Below are 22,619 nucleotides of genomic sequence, written 5' to 3'. Positions count from 1 at the left end.
ACCTCTGCCTGTAGCCACCTCACTCTACAACATTCTAAGACGATACTGTAACAGTATCCTCTTCCTAGAGGGTCAAAGCACTGAGGCTTCAGACACCTGTGACCTGGGGCTGTGTTGGGATAAGCCCCGCCTCACCTCATTCTTCCAGCTCAGCATGAGCCCACCTCCATCCTTAAGTGAGCCTCTTCTTTTTTCTAGTTTCCCTATCTATGTAACAAATAAAATGCGCTGCATATTGCAGGCATGCAATGAGTGAAATTAATAGCATTTTAATAAAAGTCTTGGGACTTCCCTGGTGGTCCAGTGGTTAAGACTCTGAGTTCCCCATGCAGGGGGCACAGGTTCAGTCTCTGATCAAGGAACTTAAGATCCCACGTGCTGCTCACTATGGCCAAAAAAAAAAAAAAAAACACAAAAAACTTCATGGTTGTTTCTGGTTAGAAAATCTATGCTCAGTGCAGGGGGGAAAAAAAAATCAGAATTGTGTAACAACACATCACTCTACAGAGATAACCAGTTTGGTACCTAGATGTTCCTTCAGACGTTTTCTGAGCCCAGACTAACACACTTTTCTGAACAAAGATGAGACCATCCCCTCAACGCTATCGAGTGACTTGTTTTCCATTCGGCTCCCAGGTAACAACACTTCAGGGACATGGAGTCACTTTACAGGTTTCTTTTTAAAGCTGCCCACAGCTTACTTAACTAGCGCTCTTATGAACAGTCTGGGGTCGCCTTTATGTTTCATCATGCATCCTTCACATCTTTTTTTGAGTATCTGGGGGAGTGTTACAGCAGAATAAAGTCCTAGGTGTGAAATCACGGGGCCAAAGGATGAGCATGGGTCATATGTTAATCAGTAGTGGCCTTTATCTTACAAAGGTTGTGCCAGTTTATATTCTCGCCAGCTATAGCCAGGAGTCTTTCAATAAACCTTGTGGGAGTGAATGTGGCTTGTTTGTTCTGAGAAGTTTTCCCACAAGTTCATAAATGTGAAAACCCAAGGCAGGGGGTTGTGGTGGGGGGCGGCAGGGGGGCAGTGGGGGGCCTCTGGGGACAGAGCGGCAGTTCCTAGAGCGTTGGGTGCAGACAGGTCTCTGCAGAGAGACCCCACCCAACAGCTCAGCGCTTGCCTCTGCCAACCACAGGTCCCCTAACTAGGTTTACTGAAATCTTACGACGTCTTGGGTTTCTCAAAAACACCTTTGAGAAATGTGAACTTTGAATCAGTCTCCAAATGCTCAGTTATTGAAACGAGCCCCAAATGACCCTTTGGCTACCAAGCAAAAACCAGCGTGAGCTTTTCTATTTTCTGTTTGGAAAACTCTAGGCGAACCTGATTTCTTTACGAAAACAATTTAAATTAAACAACACTTTTCCTGAACGAGCCTGTCTGCATAAACAAGCTTTGGCCCAGTGACAATTATCTAAATTGCTTTGCACGATATTAAGGTGTCACTTTATAGTGTTTTTCAGACCCTCCCGCTGCCATTAAGGCTCTTCTTACTGTGTTTCTTCACGTGTCTTCACCTACCAAGAAGCTAAATAAACCTGTGGGTGTGGCCACAAGTGGAGCGGGGCTCATTCTTTACAAAGGAGTCGCCCGTAACAGCAGCTGGAATTCTAGTCTTATAGTATTCTTAAGAGGTAAACACAAAAGTAGAAGGAATTATTTGAATAATTATACTTAAAAAACAAAACAAAACTTGGATACAAGAAAAGCATACCTTTTATTGTAAAGTATCCAGATGATTTTTCCATGCTAACCAAAACGGAATACTGCTATTTATTTGTTTTACTAAAACACTCACACAACTATTGCTATTTTTCCATACTTAATGGAATAAGCATTCAGTTCTCCACCTTCAACTTTTGTCATTGATTCCTGGCTGGGAATCTCAGTGGCTTTGGGATTTTAAGTTGGAGACCTAACTGAAAAGCATTTTTTATTCAAAACTTGAGCATTCTAGGGTGGAGTGTATATATTTGTGCGTCGGTATACATGTATATCTGTATGGTGTGTATGTATCATTTGGGGCCATAAGCGTGCATATTTATATATTTGGGGGTGCAGGTCTCATGTTGCCTGAGTAAATAAAGTAGAGGTTACTGAGGCTTCCGCAGCATTTGAAGTGGGAGGGGGTCAGTGCCTCCCATCTCCTCCCTTGCAGTGTGTCTCCTACAAGCATCCTTTCTAGCCCTTTATCCTCCTGAAACCTGGCTGGCATCCAAGACCACCTGAGACCACTCCAGGAAAGACCTGGAGAACTGATTTCAATATTTTCTCTCCTCCTGGTAAAATATTTATTGAAACTGTGCTGAGCGAGAAGCCTTTCTCTGGTTCAGAAATTGTCTGCCTGTAAGCACGCTGACCTGGGTTGGGGGAACCAAACGAGACTGGAGAAAATAAATAAACAGCAGGTTCACATTATGCAAGAACTCCGGCTTTGAGGGGAATGGCGGTGGGGTGGGGCGCCTCTGGGGCAAAGCACAGAAAAACCACTGAGCCAAAGGACATAAAAGATGAGGACCAGAAAACGGTCCAGCGCTTTGGGCTGCAGACAGGTTTTTATTGGTTAATGTTTTCATGGCCATGTTCTTTAGGAGGCAGAAAACTATCCGTGCAAAGATGGATTAACTGGAAACTGTTCGGAGCAGAGAGCAAGAAAGAGAAGTGATGCCGATCCCCTCACCACTCCCATGACACGGGAGGGCCTAGGAGAGCAGGACGCCATGGAAGGTTCTGGAAGCAGGGCAGCACCAGGGCACTTACCGTTGATGAGGCCGTATTTCTGGGCCAGGAGGGCGGCCTGCAGGCTTTTCCCGCTGCCCACGGGCCCGCAAAGCAGCACCCTTGGAGTGAACGGGGCATTGGATCGATGGCTGGTTTGGACGTAGGTCAGAGCTAGAACGAGAGGAGGGCAGAATGATGAACCAGGCTCCTACAGAAAGGGGGCCAGCTCACAGCACCTCTGCGTGGGCTGTTAACAGCAGTAATTATTTCTCTGTTTTCGGCCCCGGGGAAACCCTCTGGGCATCTGCCAGGGGACCACAGGGTGAAGCTGCGGGGAAGGAGCTACCCTTCAGGCCTGGGCACCAAGGTGGGAGGGGACAAGGAGAGGCACAGAGGCCGCCCTCAGAGAGCACACCGTCCCGGGATCCCTAACTCAGCACGGGGTCAGCGCTGCCCTCACAGTCCGAGGAGGGCTGGGGGTGCTGTTGAGGGCTGGTCCTGGGACACAGAAAACACACTAAATATTGGTCTGGGGGACTTCTCTGGGGGTCCAGTAATTAAAAGTCAATGCTTCCACTGCAGGGGGGGTGTGGGTTCGATCCCTGGTCAGGGAAAGAAGATCCTGCATGCCATGCAGCATGGATGGCCAAAAAAAAAATTGTGCTGAGATGTTTCTCAATTGAATGCAGGCTGAGCTTCAGCCTGAGGCCCCGGGACCAGGCCAGCCTCCTAGAGTCAGACACAAGCTTTGATAAATGCATCAGGCCATGCGGGGGCCTGGCACCTGGGGGACTTCTAAAGGCCTCCGGAATTGGTGGAGAATAAATTGCAGCCTCACTCCAGTGACACCAACTTTGTTGCGAGTCTCCAAAGAGGCTGCGATCAAACAGGTCCTGGCGTGGGCAGACAGAGGCCTTGCCTGGGGTGCCCTGGCATTTGAAGAACAAAGACTCAGGGGGACAGGGGCAAGGTGCCTGCACTGTGGGGGGCACTGGATGCCAAAAGCTACTGAACATCAAACCGGGTCACTTCCCACTCGAGTGTGGAGGGGGCACCAGAGCGAGCTGGGCAGGCTGTTAAAGGGCTGCCACTTGGCACGTGGGCGGGGTGGGGGGGGCAAACAGCCCACCTGCTGAGGCCGAGGGTGGGTACCTCCATTCCAGTCCCGATTTGCATCAAAATGGGGTCTCCCTTCCCAACCCCGCCTCCTGCCAGGGACCCGGACCATCCCCAGCAGGTGCCAGGGTTCCTGCAGGCAGCATGTTGAGTCAGCCCCTCACCCAGGATGGAACCCATCCGAAGACAGGAAGGGGTCCCAGGGCACCACCCTGACACCTGGGACAGGTGGGCAGGGTCTGCCAAGCTCCTGACATCCAGGGCGCTCCCTGGCCCCTACCCACCAGGTGCTGGTAGCACGCCCCCTAGTGGTGACAACCGCAAATGCCTCCAAACATCCCCAGCGGAGGAAGGGGACAAAATTGGAAACTACTGGGGTGTGCTCACTGGGCAAATTTTGAAGTCTCAGATCTTTGCGGGATTTTTTTTTTTGATTGGAAGGTTCATTAGGGATAGTACGATTCCTCTCTGTCTTGGAACTAAAGGCACAGGTAGGTTACCAGGTCTTCATGGTCAGGATGACAATCTGCCAAGCTAAACTCTCTACCAGCCTTGTCTGATCTGAGCCATGCACTGTCCCCCAAGGGAGGTGCTCTTCTTGTCTGCATTTTGCAGAGTTGGCAGGGCTAGGGCCACTCTCCCAAGCCCACTGCCAGGGGTAACACTTTCCACCAGCAAGACCAACCCGGGAGACAGAGACTCCAGCAAGGCTGTCTTTATCCTCAGACCTTCCAGGAGCCAGCTCGTCTGAAGAGCACAAATACTACAGGCAAAGCAGCCTGCTTACAAATGATGCTTAATTTACAGTAAATAACTAAGTTAATTAGAAGTAATGATCCCCCAGACAGTCTCAACATCTAATTATTCTTTTTAAAAATATGTGGTTGCTGGATGCACTGCAGAGAGATTAAAAAAAAAAAACACAGAGAGAATTCTGCATTCCAATTTTCAATTTATCTCTCTGCATTATTAATTAATAATAATTAATATTCAGACACTCACATTTTTATTTACAATTCCAGGCATGAATTCTTTATGAACGATCATATGAACTTTTAAATTTAATTAAGTAATTTGGAAGTAATTAATGTGTAAATTCAGAATCATGGCATAAGATAAATGTTGTGGTTGTTTATCTTCGGAGTGCAGTGTTTGCTACTAAAGACCCTTCCGAGATGCAAAATCACTGGAAATTTACAAGGCATCTGCAAGCCTGGCATTTTTCAAAGTAGCATCACCCTGCAGACATCCCCCCTCGCCCGCTGACCCCCCTTCAGAGACCGAGGCTGTGCCGCTCTCTGCTCTTCCGGTAAAGCAAAGCCACCCGCTGGCAGATGGGGGCTGGCGGTACTAGGGAGCTCAGAACCACCTCCCCGCCAAAACTAAATGTCTCTGCAAGAGATTTAAGAGGATATACCAAAAAACGGTATTGTAAACTGTGAAGTGTCTTAGAACCCCTGCAGTGGTAAGTTTATCTTCTCAGGCACCTACGGCATCGGCATCGCACAGAAGGGCCTGACTGGGTGTGAAGCTCAGCAAGACTTTTTTTTAAAAAAACCAGGGGAATTCTCTGACCATCCAGTGGTTAGGACCCTGCATTTTCACTGCAGAGGGCTGGGGTTCAACCTCTGGTTAGGATACTAGGATCCCCCAAGCCACACGGTGCAGCTGAAAAAAATAAAATAAATAAAAGGAAAAACTAAATTAAAAATAAAAAATGATAAGCAGCTGCTTTCAATTCAGTTCAGTTCAGTTGCTCAGTCGTGTCCGACTCTTTGCGACCCCATTGACTGCAGCGCACCAGGTCTCCCTGTCTATCACCAACTCCTGGAGCTTGCACAAACTCACGTCCATTGAGTCGGTGATGCCATCCAACCATCTCATCCTCTGTCGTCCCCTTCTCCTGCCTCCTTCAATCTTTCCCAGCATCAGGGTCTTTTCCAGTGAGTGAGATCTTCGCATCAGGTGGCCAAAGTATTGGAGTTTCAGCTTCAGCATCAGTCCTTCCAATGAATACCCAGGACTGATTTCCTTTAGGATGGACTGGTTGGGTCTCCTTGCTGTCCAAGGGGCTCTCAAGAACTGCTTTGGGGGAGAATTATTCTAACTTCCTTGTCCTTTGGGACCGGGTGTTGAATCATGACGGCAGCAGAGCCTGACACTCACTGAGCCGTCACTCTGCACCAGCCCCCGGACTCACGGCTGCAATGCCTGCTTTGCAGGATCTCACAGAGCGCAGCCTCACCTAAGTCTATGAGGAAGGATCCATCTTTGTGCCCATTTTTGGGATGACAAAACTGAGGCCCAGAGAGATTATGAGAGTTACCACAGATGGCACAGCTGATGTGTGGTGGGGCTGAGGCTCATTCACATGTCACCTGGCCCTGAGGTCTCAATGGTCAGATCCCCAGCCCCTAAACAGGCCTGTTTCAGCCACTTTCTGGGAAACTGCTGTGAACATATGTTACTGCTCCCGAGGTAGGGCTGTGCCCAGCATGGGGCTGCTTTCGCTGTCCTCAACGGGCTCAGGACACCTGATGTGTATTTTGTTGTTGTTGTTTGTTTTCTCATGGCGGTGGTGGGTTTGGTTTGTATGTTTGTTTAATTTTTATAAATTTTCTCTTTCTCCTCTTTGATCCTCAGCGTGAGATTTCTTTTTCTTTTCTTTTAAAGACTTTTTATGTGAACCTTTTTAAAAAACGTATTTATGTATTTATTAAATATTTATTTATTTAATTTGGCTGCTCCAGGTCATAGTTGCAGCATGTGGGATCTAGTTCCCTGCCCAGGGGTCAAACCCGGGCCGCCTGCACTGGAAGGCAAAGTCCGACCACTAGACCACCGGGGAAGTCCCAGGCCGAGCCTGTGTGCCCCTTGCCCTCCCACCCCGTCCCACCTCTCCTCGCTCCAAGTCAGGTCCGGCGACCGCTCGGGGTGTAGAGTACTAGCCCAGGGTCTCCGAGGGGGACGCTCTTTGGGACCTCGCCCTTGTTTCTGGGCAGGGACCCTGGGCCGCCCACAACTTGACTCCCCTGCGCCCAGGCACACCCTGGACGCCGCCAGATGAAGTGACACGGGGACAGGACGGGTGGAGGGGCCGTCTGGGTTTACCCTGGTAGAAGACGTCCACGCAGGGCTGGTCAGCGTTGATGACCTTCAGGATCTTGGGGTACGAAGGGAGGATCCTGACGATGTTCCTGTGATACTCCAGCAGCTTCCGCGCCGTCTCCCCCTCCGAGATGCCTGCGGGCATCATCAGTCGGTTCTGGATTTCCGACTCGGGCGGCCAGTCGAAGGTGGTGTGATAGATCTCTGCCAGAGAGAGGGACACGGGTAGAGTCACCCGCCCGTCCTGGAAGCAGAGCCTGCGGGTCCCAGGGACGCCTGTCCGCCCACCCCAGCGGCGGCTTCAGCCTGCTCCCCCACTGCTGCTAGTAACAAACTGATGAGGATGCTGGGGTGACGGGAAGGGCGGCGGCGGCTTTCTGAGCGTTCACTCTGTGCCGGGCACCCACCCGCAGGCTCCCTGCCTTCTCACGGGATCAGCTCATAGGATGGGGCCTGGTGCTCTCAGCCTCAGGTCCAGGTGAGAACAGGAAACCTGAGACACTGGGTAAGTCCTCCCACACCCCAAGGCTATAAGCGGGCAGGAACCTCGGTCTGTCTGCTGCCGAAGCTGAGAGGGGGCGCTCAGTGAGGGGTGGGGGCTGTGCCTAGGACCTGAGACCTCTGAGATCCCACGGGGTGGGCGGATGCAGGAGACTGCCATACCTCCAGTCTGAGGGTCGATCCTCTTCCCCAAGTTTCTCTCAATCAGGACGGTGTCTGGAGCGCTCAGCGCGACTGGGCAGAGAAGGAAAGAAGCCAAACCAGACACGGTGGGCAGCGGGACACTAGAACACCCACCATCTCCACCCCCATCAACTCCCTAAGAGAGACAGCAGAACACAGACAGGGAATCTCGGGACAGAGGCTGCCTGCGTGTGAACACTGCCTGCCGACCGCCTTCAGGGCCACCAGTAACTGCGACATCCCTATACGGGAGGCTTTTGCCACATCTGGGATTATTTCTTATAGAGAGCTTCTCTGTGGTTTCCAGTTTCCACTGGTTTCTCAGAGTTTCCCACGGTTGAGATGGGGGGCTTCCTGAAACAGGGAAGAGCAAAACCCCAGGGTCCTAAGCACAAGCCCCAAACGCGTTTAGCTCTTGGAGAACTCGCTGTGCGTTCCTCCTGGTTCCTGCCAGGTCACAGGCCCGTCGGCCCCTCCTGGATGGTGGCGCCTGGGCTGCGGGTGGGCACTGGGGAGCCGCTGACACGGCAGAGGGTGGGCGCTCACTCTTGGGGTCCGCAGCCCTGGTGGGTGGGGTTACTCACTGACATGTCTCGGGGAGATACCGAGGGTCTGGATCGTCAGAGCCTGCTCCCGCGTCTCGGGGATGCCGTCCAGAATCCAGCCCTAGAAAGAGGATGTGGAAAGAGACTCACCTATGTTTACTTTTTCAGATTGTGGGGGGAGTTATTATAAAAAAGAATATTGGGGCTTCCCTGGTGGTCCAGTGGCTAAGACCCTGTGCTCCCAATGCAGGAGACCCAGGATCGATCCCTGGTCAGGGAACTAAGATCCCATATGCCAACAACTAAAGACCCACAGGCCGCCACAAAGACCCAGCACCAGCACATCCAAATAAATAAAGAATAATTTTTTTAAAAAAATTATCATATCATACCTTTCTAGAAAGACTGGAACTTCTAAGATAAGAGAAAATAAATGTTTCTGATAGCTGCATCAAACTTACTTAACAATCCCTCTCATAATATCACATTCCCTTCTGAACCTGACGTTTGTGATGATAGGCACAACATAGAGATTTTCTGCCCTGATTTTTTTCCCATCCCACATTATAACCACACTGCGTTTTTTTCACATTGACCCACGTCTTCCCTGGCCATATAACATCCCACCGGTGAGCTGTCTCACTTACTGAACCATGCCCCATGACTGGACATTTCACCCACTGACCATTCTCACTGTTATAAATAACACTGTAAGGAACATCTTTGTGTTGCAGCTCTTTCCACATTTTGGGTTATTCCCCAAAGACAGCTTTTCAGATATGAGAGGCAAGGAACTATCAGGGGCAAAACAAAAGCCTGCAAGTCCTGGATGAACAGAGCATTAGGAGGCCCGAGTCCACGTGTCTGTTCCTAGTGAACTTGTTTTAGGGCTGAACTTCTTCAGGCACCCTCTTGGGTCAGCTGGGGAACTGGTTTAGAAGGTTATTTTCATGAACCCTTTCAGTCCACCTGTGAGGGTCACACACGATTGCTGCACCCTGTGGAAAATCCCACAGGGCTGAAAAGATAATGCTTGTCGCTGACTGACACCACCGACCCACGGCTGGCCACTGCTAACACTTCGGGTCATCTCCTTCCAGGCTTCACATATGGATGTCTTTTTTTCCTTTTTTGGGGGTGGGGAAGGCAGTGGAGGGAGAAAAATCACACTGTATATACTATTTTGTAATCTGTCCTTTTCACATGGTGAGAACACTTCATGCACATTTTCCCACATCACAGAATTCGCCTCTCCTGGGAGTTTTTGCAGCTGCCAAGCATCGCATGAATTGACCTGCCAAATGCTAACGAATCATATGCTGCTCCTCATTGAGTTTCATTCCATTACTTTTTAAAAAAGGAAACAAAACTATTTATTAGGGACTTTCTAGTGGCCCAGTAGTTAAGACTCCAGCTTCCACAGCAGCGGGTGCAGGCTCAATCCCTAGTCGGGGAGCTAAGATCCCACATGCCTTTTGGTATGCATCCCCCGCAAAAAAAAACCCTGATAAATTTCTAAAAGTTGATACCTTCTTTTATCAATTTTGATACATTTTGCCACATCAAGCTACAAACTTGTCCATCAGTTTCTGAACCCAATGGCAGATCACCTGTTCAGTTTCCCTGCATCCTGGTCAATGTCAGGTTCTGTCTCAGAGAAAAGCTGTCCAGCAAGACAGCATAGCGTTGCTGTTTTAATTTGCATGTCTTTGAGCACTAATGAGGTTCAATATTTTTTCCATGTGTGCACTGGTTATTTGAAATTTCATTTTTCCAAAATGTCCATTCATGTCATCTATTCACTCTGCCCTTGGGGTTTTATCCTCTTATTTGTTCACAAGAGCTCTTTACATATTAAGAATATTAACTTATTTTGGCAACTGTTACCAGAGACTCCTTGAGGCAAACAAAGCTACCAACATTTCCCACAGTTTGGCTTTGGCCTTTTAATTTTGTGTATGTGTTTTTTAACACATAAGTTTATGGCCAAATCAATCAATGCGTTTTTCTTTGGATTCTGGTGTTGAGTGGATATATAAAAAGGCCCTTGTCACTGCAAAAGCTGGTAAATATTCACCTGCATTTAAACTGTGTTTTCTTAACAGTTTAATTCTTTACCCTTAAATAGTATATTTAATAGAGCCACATTTTTTTTTTTTTTCAAAAAATGATGTGGGCCTGACCTAATCCATTTTTATGTGGATTTCCAACTATCCCAGGGTCATCTATGAAACAGCCTATCTTCTTCCCTCTGCTGGTTTAGTCACTAAGTTGTGTCTGACTCTTGTGACCCCATGGATAGCTGGCCAGGCTCCTCTGTCCATGGGATTTTCTAGGCAAGAATACTAGAGTGGGTTACCATTTCCTTCTCCAGGGGATCTTCCTGACCCAGGAATTGAACCTGGGTCTGTAGATTCTTTACCAACTGAGCTGCAAGGGAAGCCCCTCTTCCTTCTAAATATCAAAAAAATTTTAACACAGTCTACATGTTGGTGTGATGTTGGTTCTGGCATCTTTCTTCCTGTAGACTCTTGTGTCAGACTCACACTGTTTAAATTACTGTTGTTTTATAATTTATTGTTCTATCTAGTAGGAGATGTTCCTCCTTCATTTTCTTTTTTTAAAAAAAAACTTGTTCCTCCAGGTAGACAAAGACTATTTTGTTAAGTTCCAAAGACATAAATTCTACAAGGTTGGGAATAACATTAAATGTAGAGATTACTTTATGGAGGATGGACATTTTTACAACATCACGTCAAAACATCTTCCTGGGAATCCCCTGGTGGTACAGTGGTTAGGCCGTAGCTCTCTACCTGACACGGTTCTGGGTTCCATTCCTGGTCAGGGAACTAAAATCCTGCAAGTCACGTGACCAAAAAAAAATTATCTTCCCATTTGTTTACATTGTTTTTCTCTTTTTTGATGTCCCCCAACAATATTCACATCAAACAATTTCTAGAGTCTTTTCAAATCCCTTGAGTCTGGAGTTATACATGTGTCTCAGGTGCTCAGTCGTATCCAGGTCTTGTGACCCTGTGGACTGTAGCCCGCCAGGCTTCTCTGTCCATGGGATTTCCCAGGCATGAACACTGGAATGGGTTGCCATTTCCTTCTCCAGGGGATCTTTACCACTGAGCTACCTGGGAAGCCCTCACATACATACTATTTAATGCCTTCAACTTGATTGTCAGATAAAGCGAGATTTGGAAGGGTGAAGTAAAGCCACAGATTATCTCATGTCTCCCTTCCTTTCGGGGAGGTACAGTAAAAAAGCACAGCTTTATTCATTTACCAGGCAAGGGAGGACATAGCGGGCTCCTGGGTCAAAAAACTCGGTTTCCCTTAGATCTCCATTCTGCGGTGAGAAGCGTCAGGCAACCCCAAGCGGATGTCCAGGTTTCTGAGGCTGGCTCCCAGAAGGGGGCTCCCCTTGACGTAGGCCCCGCCCTCTCAGCAATTGTAAAACTTTGGTTGCTTTAAGGTGAGAGGATGGACTGATGGGATAAACTCAGACCCAAGGTCACTTGTAATTCATAACACCTGATATATAGAACACCACGTGGCTGAGGGCAAGTCATGTCTTTCTTTTAAAAAAGGGGAAAGGGTCACTTTTCTTCAGTATTGAAATATTTAGGCTCCAATAGCCTCAACTGACAGTTTAAAAAAAAGCTAAACAAATTTATAGAGTAAAGAGCGTTGGAAAAATCAGGCATGCTTTCATTAATTTCTTAAATTATGCAGGAGAACACACAGCCACGGAGGCCCTGGATTCTAGAACTAATGAAGCAAAAGTGCAAAAAAAAAAAAAAAAAAAGAAACCAAGATTTTTAACAGACTTTTGCTCCCTCAAGTCCTTGTTATAGCCAGCCAAGTGTTGGCTGCAGCTCTTGAAAAAAGCAAACACCTACATATGTGCACACCCCTCTAGGAACCAGGAGGTGTGGGGTCTGAAACCCACCCCCCAACTTACGGTTCTGGAAGCCGAACCCAAATGTTCTGAACTTTGGCTACATTCAGACCCCTTCATTTTTTCCATATCTGGAAGGGAGGGAGCTGGAGCCCACTGACCGGGGCGGGTAATTCTGTTTCGAATCCTGGTTTTTAAGCTGAAAGGAGGGTGGAACTCCGCCTTCGCTCAGCACCGAGAAAGACCTCTGCTTTTAATATTGCATTACTGAGCAATCATTATAATCTCACCCATAAATTTGCAGCTGATATCAGTATGTGGTCCAAAGCTTTTAGAACTATTCAGGGAAACAGCTCTCGCTGACTGGAGAAAGCGGGCCTTCCAATTACACAGGGAAAGTGCAGCAAAGTGGGGAACATCTTCCTAATTAGCTGGCCTTGCTCGTGCGTCATCCTCGTGCGGACGTGACATTTAAGGAGGGAGAAGGCAGGGGGCCTTGAAGTGAATCCCAGGCCACCTTGGCTCTCCGGGTCTACGCGTCCAGACTCGGGGAGATGGTCCAATCACCCAAGGTGCAAAGAAACGAGGTCCCTGGGGGACACACCTCCTTCCCCTTCCCCATCAACCTTACATCTTAGCATTCAGATCTCAGCCTGCATGCTGCTTCCTCAGAAAGGCCCTCTCTGACGAGCCAGTCTTAAGGAGTCTCCCAGTCACTCTGTCACATCATCTGTTGACCTCTTAGGATGGCACCCACACCCCACTAGTCCCCGCCTCAGCTCGCCTGGGAAGGAAGGCTGCAGTGACCAAGGCCTCTACATCAGGGAGGGTGGCTCGTGGAGCATCCTCGGGATGGGAGCCCCAGGCTTGGTGCCTGGGGAAGATCTCTCCCAGAGCTCTTCCGCGGTCCCCGCTTTTTAAAGCTACTTATTCGCAGCTCTGCCACGTCTCAGTTGCTGCCTGCCGGGTCTTCCATCTTTGCTGCGGCACGCGGGGCCTTCAGTGGTGGCACATGGCGATTTTACTTGTGGTGTGTGAACTCTCAGCTGTGTTATGTGGGATCTAGTTCCCTGACCAGGGATCAAACTCGGGGGGAGCGCAGAGTCTTAGCCACTGGACCCCCAGGGAAGTGCCCCAGAGCTCCTCCCTTTGTCGAGGTTATTCGCAACTGCCCAGTGGCAAACGGAGCACACTTTCGAGGGGAAACAGCAACTCTGGTTGAGAGCAAGCTACTGGCCACAAATTCTGGAAAAGCAGGAAGTCATCCATCAGTCAGCAGCATCCGCGCCCCGCCGCGATGGGATGCTGGCGAGCTGCGTCGTGAGGGTCGTGGGCCTGACTTCCAGGAGCGGCTGGATGCCGAGGTAGCAGTCAGTCCCTAATTAGAATACGTTATCCGTCTTCCTGACACTTCAGTGAGATGTCTATTCCGCTGCTCCGGAGCCGTGGCTTTGTTCCGAGCAGGCTAATTGATATTCCGAGGCCTTCGCTCGCCATACCCCCGTGGCTCGCTTCTGTTTTATCACACATCAAAAAGGCCGTCTGCTCAGGGCACTCCTGCACCCGCACAGAGCTGGGGGCCCGCACAGCTGCGCGGGGTTCGGTATCAGAGGAGGGACAAGCACGGAGCAGATGTCACAGATGGAAGAAAAAAAAAGGAAAGCAAAGCAGCCCGCCAGCCCCGGGAACGTGGCGGGGCCCCAGCAGAGCGCGGCCCACTCTGTGTGAACACTGGCCTCTCCTGCCCTCCTGACTATTATTAAAGCGCAATTAGCAACTTCACACCACAGGACTCCTGCCCTCTGAGCCCTCAGCCTGTTTGATGCGGTGCCCCATCTCCTCCCCTCTCCTCCAAAGACCAGAGTGGGGGCGCTCCCCTGGGTTCTCCGGAGGACGCCCTGATTCCAGCTCCCAGCTCTGACTGCAGGCTCCGGAGGCTCTATCCCAGGCGTTCCCTGGAGCCAGAGGCCGATTCCTCAAGGTCCCAGGGAGGCAATCTGAGGCTGAAGGTTTGTGTCTGATCAATCAGATCACTCAGCTCAAAGTCTGAATTGGGGACATGTCACAAGATGCCTCGTAGGCCTGCCACCTCCCTCACTTTTTTCTGGTGAAATGTTATACAGTTTCCCACTAGGTAGAAGAAGGCAGAAAGGAGATTTTGATCAGCCAGAAAAGAAATGCATATTAAAAGATCCAGTTTGGGAAACTGATGTGTTTCAGGACAACTGGTGAGAAAGATGAGAGTATTTTGATGGTTACAAAAAAGTTGACATCACATTGAGCCAGTATTGGTTCCTCTGGTTCAGACAGAAATGTGCCAGTCTTAGCCTGCCATGGCATCTTAGGACGCCTTCCATATTCAACTCATCTGAGAGAAAAGTAGCGGGAAGTTTGACTTTGAAGTTTAATCTCAAACAATAGGCAACACCTGCCGGCGCTCCTGACTGGCACAGCGTGCGGCGGGCCGGGCCACTCTGGAACTCGCCTGCACGCTAGCTCAGCCACCCCACGAGGCTCTGCCCGGCCGTCTTCAGCGCCTGCGCTCAGACAGGCTGAGGCGTGCGGGAGTGGTGTTTCCAAGTAACCGACGGAGCCGGGTTCCACCCATCTTGGCAAATCAGTGACACATGCCTGATGGTTTTCTAAGCAAACAAGAATCTGGGAAAATCCATATGCCTGGGTCCCGCTGGTTAAAAGCCACTGATCTCCAGGGTGTTGAAATTTGGTAAAACACAGATGTTAATGTTTAAGAGGTTGTTGTTGTTGTTGTTTGTTGCTAAGCCATTTCTGACTCTCTGCGGACTCTGCGGACTGCAGCACGCTAAGGCTCCTCTGTCCTCCACTGTCTCCTGGAGTTTGCTCAGATACATGTCCATTGAGTCAGTGATGCTATCTAACCATCTCATCCTCTGCCACCCCCTTCTCCTTTTGCCTACAGTCTTTCCCAGGGTCTTTTCCAATGAGTCAGTTTTTTGCATCAGGTGACCAAAGTATTGGAGCTTCAGCTTCAGCATCAGTCTTTCCAATAAATATTCAGGGTTGATTTCCTTTAGGATTGACTGGTTTGATCTCCCTGCTGTCCAAGGGACTCTCAAGAGCCTTCTCCAGAGGTTTGGTGTTTTTTTTGTTTTTGTTGTTCCCAAGTAGCTAAAAAATGTTTAAAAATCAAATTCACATAAAAATGGACCAGTCCCCGCCCAGCTCCTCCCCTGGGAGGATGCCACTGCAGAGAAACTTGCTTTGCTGCATCACATTTAGTTTCCAGGTTCAGACACAGTGGGCAATGGCTGAAAGCACGAAAAGTGGATACCTCGACAACATCCAGTTAATGGGTCCATTCCTTCCAAACCCTTTAGAGACTGTCTGTGGCATAGACTCGTCTCTTCAGAAATAAGATTAGCCATCAGGATGTCGGTTTACCATGGTGCTGAAGAGCAGAGCTTTGGGAATCAGCCTCTGCCACTGCCAGCTGTGACTTTCAACACCTCTGGGCCTTGCTCTCCTTCTCTGCAAAACTGGGACGCTAACAACCATCTACGCCACGGCTGCCAGGATGACTAAATGAGAACTACAGACAAACAACAACAAGACAAGCATAGTACCTGGCGATGAAGAAACAGCCCAGTCTATGTTAACTAGTTTTATTATTATCATTATAATTCTGACCAAGGCGAACTCTGTTCTTTCCCTCTACCCCCTTTCAAGAAGGCATCCCACTTAGGACTGTAGAAATTAATATAAAGAATTCATTTTAAAAGATAGTCTCAGGGATTTCTCTGGTGGTCCAGTGGTTAAGAGTCCGGCTTGCAATGCAGGGATTCATGTTGGATCCCTGAGCCAGGAGCAAGGGTCCCACATGCCACTGGGCAACCAAGCCCGCACGCACCTCAGCTAGAGAAAGCCTGTCTGCCACAACAGAGACCCAGCAGAGCCAAAATAAATAAAATGAAATAAAAATAAATGAAAAGGCCATGTCTTGGAAAAAGCAGTAACTGGCATTCCGGATATGAACTAAGAAAAGCTTTCTAATTAACGAAGACTTGGGAAAAACACATTTTGCTGAGAGCAAGGGAGTCTAGTGGATTGTGGCCTAGTGCAGACCCGTTCCCGGTGGTCTTCTGTTTGCCAGAGCCTCCCAGGGGAGCTTGCACCCCTGAAATCGCAGTCAGGAGCCAGCATGTGGGAAACAAGCCTGAGGGCCCCTTCATTCACCTGTCCATCCATCCATTCATCCACTAGTTTATTTATTCACCGCTTCATGCAGAACGCTGTGTTTTCATACCAAAAAGTTCAGAAGCCCTCGGTTGGGGGGCTTGTGCGCTAGGCAGCCTTGGGGGTGATCGGTCACTGGTTCATTTAACTACCTGCCCCCACGTCTGGCTGAGCCAACTCTGGTCACTTAGGGCTCTTTTCTAATTGGTTGTGGATGGTGCAAGGCACTGAACATCACCTATAAAATAAGGGAACTGGAACAGGTAACTTCTAGCAAAGACAATTATGGTCTAACAAAGACATTTTAAGAGAAAACAGCCCGCTGTTCATAGTTACGCAGGAAAAAGGCATCAACCAGGAAGAGGGACTGTCCGGCCTCTGAGGGTCTTTGCACATGAAAACATCGTACTTTACTTGCAACCCTGCAGCCTGATTCTCCCCCGAAATTCTCCCAGCTCCCCAAAATCATGAAAAGAAGGGGGAAACCCCACCAGGCAGTGGGGGCCGATCCTGGGGTGGGGGTCATGATTACCAGGTCTGATCAACATCTGAAATGAGGGCATTCCAAAGGACACCCTGAAGGTCGAGTGCTGGGTCTAAGCTGGGCGCGCGTGTCTGCCTAGAGTCCTGGCCTCATTCTCAAAGGTTGCAAGCCCAGACTCCACTGACCCCAGGTGGCTCCTTGGACCTCATCTCTCTCTCTCCACTCCAAATCCGCTGATCCAGGCGTGTCTCGGAGCCAAGCAGCCAGCCCCTTGATTTCCACCTCCTCCGTGAGCTGCAGCTCCCTCCCCCTGGTCCTGGGACCCCCACACCCACCCTTGGGGCAGGGAAAGCACTGGCCCCGGGCAGAGTCGTGGCCAGGTCCACATCTGGGCTCTAAGCCTGTAGCCTTGTGATCATGAATTACCTAAGACCTGAGTCTCAGCATCCTCGACTGTAAAATGGGGGCAGTCAGATGCCCTAAGAGAAAGTCCCTGGAATGAATGCGTCGGATTATTGATGAGAAGCGGGATGATGAAGCACCCAACCCAGAGCAGTCGCCTCGGACACCGGGGCCTTTCTCTCCCCTAAGAACAACCTGCGGTGCAGGAGCACGCGCGTTTCCACAAGACCAAGAGAGGCCGCGTCTCCACGCAGGTGACTGCAAGGCTGCCGTCTCAGGCCCCGAGAGGTGGGCAGGACTCTGGGGGGCGCTCGGGGCGCACCTCCACCAGGAGCAGCTGCCCCCCGCCCCCTTGGTGGGGGCAGCCACCACAGGTCACTGTCCCCTGTCCCGCTGCGCCTGGCTTGTCTGCATCACCTCCTTCAGCAGCTTGGGCCCTTTCCAGCCTCCGGCACCCACGAGCTTTTCAGGCCCCAGGACGAGGGAGAGTCGAGGGGCTGGCTGCTCGGCTCTGAGCCGCACCTGGATCAGTGGATCTGGATGGGAAACGAGAGAGGCGAGGTCTGAGGGTCGCCTGGGGCCCTGCCGCCTCTCGCTCCCTCTCTCCCAGTCAGAACCACCTTCTTCCTTGGGCTCAGTCCCCTGGGACATTCACTCTCAACCCGCGAGGAAGCCCAGACCACTTCCCACACCTTCCTAAGCTCATCTCAGCTCAGGCCCGTGGTCTTCAGCTGCCAGAGACTAGACCCTAGGGTGCCACTCCAGGAAAAACCCAACCTGACCAAGTGTCAGAAGGAGAAAGCGGGAGGGCCTACCTCAGAGAATGAGAATTCATCAGTTGAGAGACTAGTGAATTGCACACAGCCTCAACAAGGCAAAAGCACAGTGAAAAACATATGCACATATGCTCGGGCATCCCAACCAACACGCTGATTTATAATTAACACTGTAAGTGTGCCCTGTGCTGGCGCAGTTGCTCAGTCGTGTCCGACTCTTTGAGACTCACTGGTCTGCAGCCCGCCAGGTTCCTCTGTCCGTGGGACTTTTCAGGCAAGAACACTGGAGTGGTTGCCAGTAGTATGTATAATTCAAATTGGAGGTTGTTAATATGTTACAGATTATAGCTAAAAATCACTCACTTTAGTTTCTGCAATTCTTTCAACACCCACTGAATGACAATATTGAGCCAGCTGGGACCCCGGACCGCCACTTACCAGCCGTAACAATTTACCTGCAAAGCGGGGATGATGCTGACATTGTCAGCATCGTCACCCTGGGGTTCGGGGTGAGGTGCTGTGACGAGTGGGAACTGCCGGCTCGAGGTCCAGCAGGCACTGGGCGGCAGACAGCAGCTGGCACCCTTTCCAGCCTCGGACACATGCCATGCTTTCCCGGGTTGACCCCTGACCAGAAAACTAAGTCACACCAAGAGCTTGGCACTGGGGACTGAGGGTGTCCCTTGGTGCTGCCCTCCTGGGGGCCGTTTCCAGCTCTCGGGGTGGGGCAGGCCTCCTGCTGTGGCCTCTGGATCCATCATCCAGCCCAGGCGACCTGGCCCATAGTCGCAGTCCAGTCCTGTCTCCAGCACCACCGGGCCTCTCCAGCGCTCTCTGGGGCTAGAACGTTGGGCTCTGCCCCGCGTTGCAGTCATCTCTTCCTCCTCCCTGACGGCAGCAGGAGGGGTCCTGAGAGCGTCCCAGCACCCGCTGCCCACACAGCACCCGGACGCTGCTGCTCGTGCGGACAGGTGGGCCACACGTGCCACCAACAAGCCTGACATCACACCACAGAGGGTCCAGAAACACCCACAAGCAAGGGACCCACGAGGGGCTCCTCACTGGGCTCCGCCCGCACCCACCCTGGCCCCCAGAGCCCTGCTGCATGGCGATGTACGCCGGAAGTTTTCCGAGTGGAGTTCAGACCCACCCTCGGAGGCCCGGCCATCCTGGCTGCGTCTGAATGAGAGGAACACACAGCCCCGGGCCTCAGCAAAGCTGTGGATAAATAAACCCGCGCTCCTCAGAGGCCACGGGTGACATCTACCAACCCGCAAGCATCAGAACAACGGCAGGAAAATTCTGCGTTTCCTGTGTCGGAGGACGGGAGCCTGGCAATTAATGCCAGCCCAATGACACCGCCAGGAGAAATAAAACAAACAGCGGGTGGTTCTGCAGACCAGAATCGGGCCCCTCCGCTCCGACAGCATTTCCACCATAAAATACGAACTCCCGTTATGGGCAGGGACGCATAAATCTGAGAGCAAAGAGGAAAAAATAAAAAAGACTCTAGAAACCTGCCAAGTAAATTTTAAACTTTTGGTTCCACAGTCAAAAGTATGCGGGACTTCTCTGGTGGTCCAGTGGTTAAGACTTGGCCTTCCAATTCAGGGAGCATGAGTTCCATGGCCGGAGCGGGGAAGCTAAGATCCCACATGTCTCTCAGCCAGAAAACCATAACATAAAACATAAGCAATACTATAACAAATTCAATAAAGACTTAAAATGGTCCACATCAAATTTAAAAAAAAAAACCTTTTAAAAAATATGCTCCAGCATCACCTCCTTTCTTATGAAATAACTGAATGTCTCCAGTATATTGAATGAGATTAAAAAAAAGAATCTGCCTGCAACGCAGGAGACTGGTTCGATTCCTTGGTCGGGAAGATCCGCTGGAGAAGGGATAGGCTACCCACTCCAGTATACTTGGGCTTCCCTTGTGGTTCAGCTGGTAAAGAATCCGCCTGCAATGTGGGCGACCTGGGTTCACTCCCTGGGTCGGGAAGATCCCCTGGAGAAGGGAAAGGCTACCCACTCCAGTAGTCTGGCCTGGAGAATTCCATGGAGTGTATAGTCCATGGGGTCGCAAAGAGTCGGTCACAACTGAGCGAATTTCACTTTCAAAAAGAAGTTAACCTGTGAATGCAAAGGCTCGCTTTGTGTTTTCTATAAAGGAAAAGCCTCCACCCGGCATTGGTCACTGTGGGTGGGGAGCGACCCCCCATCCAGTCTGCCTTGGGGATTTTCTCCCTGACTTAGGAAGCTGGGGGCATGGTCAGAGGTTTGCCTTTGGCGATGTTACTCCAGTTTAAGGAGGGAGAAGATGTGGAGCAGACACTGAACTTGCTGGATGTCTGTCTGGAAGAGCGAGCGTTTCCTCCTCCAGGCAACACCCGTCCTTCCTTTATACCAGTGGCGGGTTTGGGGGCTGCAGCTCCCTGCTCTGCACAGCAGGAGGAGTCAGTGCTAAGGGCCTACCCGCCCCCCTAGCGCTGGCCCGTGGAAGTGGGCACCGGTTCCTTCCTCCTGCTGTCCCCACGGGACCGAGGATGGCCCCTGCCGCACAGTAGTGCCCGTGAGTCTTGGGTGTGGAAGCCTCACAGGACGGTCGTCCAGATCTCACACGTGTGGCAGTGAGTCTCCCCCAGCGTGTGCAGGGAAAGGCTGGTGAACCGCGATCTGTACCTTCACCCTGATGGACCCGCTGCAGCTCCAGCACCCGTGCGGGGCTTGGTTCTGGCCTTCGTTTGCCTCCTTCCTGATCTTCACCACCATCCCAGGGGCCGACGGGTCCTGGGGCCAGGTGGCATTTTCTGAACTCGCTGAAGTCGGGGCTGTCTACACTGAACTAACCACAGTCCTGGGGGGACAGGTTCTGTTTTTTGGGCCTTTGCTTTTGGTGGGGGCATTGGGAAGACTTCCTGACCAGGGCTGGGGATGAGGAGATGATGGTTAGAACTCAGCACCCTGAACGCAGGCCTCTGCTTGGCCACCGGGTGGGGACGCGGATACAGCAGGTGAGTCTGTGATATCAGGGTGTGTTATCCACTCGGTGGGTGGGACTCCGAGCACCCTGGTTTGGGAAATGGAAAGGAGAGGTGCTGTGACACGGAGCACGGCTGCGGGGGGCGCCGGCCGCCACGGGAGCCCCCAGCACGCCCACCCCCCGCCTGCTCCCACTAAAGGCTGCTGCCCGGCCCGGCCCAACCTGCAGGGGCTTCCGGCCTGAGGCCCGGCAAGGAGCAACCCTAACCTCCGGAGCCCTGGAACTCCAGCCCATGTGGCAGCTCGGAGGAGGGAAGAAAAGCCACTGCATATGGACAGAAGCGGGCGGAGAGGCTCCAGCTGGCTCTGAGATGTCGCCGTTTTACCCCCAGGCACTACAATTAACTGCTAGCTCTCATGCATGGAGGTGTGGGACGCCGCAGAACTCACCGGAACAACAATTCTGGAATCACGCTGCGGGCTCGCTGATGGGTTGGAGCCCACCAGACCCGGAGAGCAGAGGCCCCGCCCTAGCACCCAGGGTGACCACGGAGGAGGCAGCTTCCTGCGGCTCCCGCCTGTTCACCTCACCAGGAAAGCGGGTAAACTTGCCTCGGGGGGCCTCAGGCCAGGCTCGGAGCTGTACAGTGGGCTGCACCCCCCCAGAGCCCTCTCAGCCTGCCTGCAGCCCCAGGGCGCCCACTCCCAGCCTCGCCAGGGCCCCAACATCTGCCCCTCTCCCCTGGGTCCTGCTGCCGCTCCCAGCCCAGGTATGCGAGGGCCAGCAGAGGTGGACGTGCGCTGTCTGCGGAGGCTTCTGCCTTTTCGGGGTGATGAAACGCCCATCATCGGATAAGCCTTTACAATCAGTCACAGCGGTTCCCTCCCCACAGCTGGGGGAGGCGGCTGACCCTACATGCAAACATTTCTTCTTTGCCTCTTGGCCCAGATACGTCTGGACGGTCACATTCCAACTCGATCTGGTCCTGGGGACGCGGACGCCTTTGTCAAAGAGCCGGCACAAGATCACTGAGTCCTGGGTTAGAGCCTGGCCTGGCAGCCGGGAGAGGGGGTGGTCCACACCTGTCCTGGCCCACGGGTCTCCTGATCTAGGCTAAGCCCCTTCCCCGATCCGGGCCTCAGTTTCCCCTTTCAGAAAAGGTTTTAGGCACGAATATTTTCAAGAAATTTGTTTTTAAGAAAGTTGGTGAGACAAATTGAAATTCATCCACCAGGCACAGTGACTTCTACGAAATGTTGTTATTTACTATTTCAAAATCAAGTGTCTGGGTGGCCTGTCCTTGTCACAGTCGATCAGAGAGAAGGAGGAGGACACAGGTGGCCTCAGCACAGGATGCCAAGACCCAAGCGAAGGCAGGTTCCCAAACACGGGAACCCCGGGTCTGGTGGTGCAGGGCCACCCCCGGGTGCACTGGCTGAACCTGATCAAGCTAGAGGAGACCACGGCCAAACATGAACCTTGAAAGCGCTGATAATGGAAAATAATCTTCAGACGTAATCATCTATTCCTAACGACAAAACTAGAACATTCATATTCCATGGAGCAGGCTCGATAGATTTTAAACACCTTCCTCTCCTTGGGCCAAGAGCAAGTTGGGAACAGATTTCATGGAATTACATGAATGGCATTCCTTTGTTCATTCAT

The 22,619-nt window shown here is 51.2% G+C and overlaps 1 protein-coding gene across 4 annotated transcripts in view; it reads right to left on the bottom strand.

Annotated features, from left to right (window-relative positions):
• The window catches only part of AK8 (adenylate kinase 8), a 135,547-nt gene that overhangs the window by 78,971 nt on the left and 33,957 nt on the right, over positions 1-22,619 (bottom strand). For all 4 annotated transcript variants that reach the window (XM_061156161.1, XM_061156162.1, XM_061156163.1 and 1 more), the window contains 4 exons: positions 8,227-8,308; positions 7,622-7,693; positions 6,962-7,162; positions 2,774-2,905 (listed from right to left, as the gene is read on the bottom strand). In XM_061156161.1, coding sequence (XP_061012144.1) covers positions 2,774-2,905; positions 6,962-7,162; positions 7,622-7,693; positions 8,227-8,308 — 487 coding nt within the window. The remainder of the gene's footprint in view (positions 1-2,773; positions 2,906-6,961; positions 7,163-7,621; positions 7,694-8,226; positions 8,309-22,619) is intronic.

This window comes from Dama dama, chromosome 11 (assembly GCF_033118175.1).
Source record: "Dama dama isolate Ldn47 chromosome 11, ASM3311817v1, whole genome shotgun sequence".
Lineage (NCBI taxonomy): Eukaryota > Metazoa > Chordata > Mammalia > Artiodactyla > Cervidae > Dama > Dama dama.
Note: the sequence above shows the minus strand (reverse complement) of the source record. Positions and strands in the feature narration are given on the sequence as shown.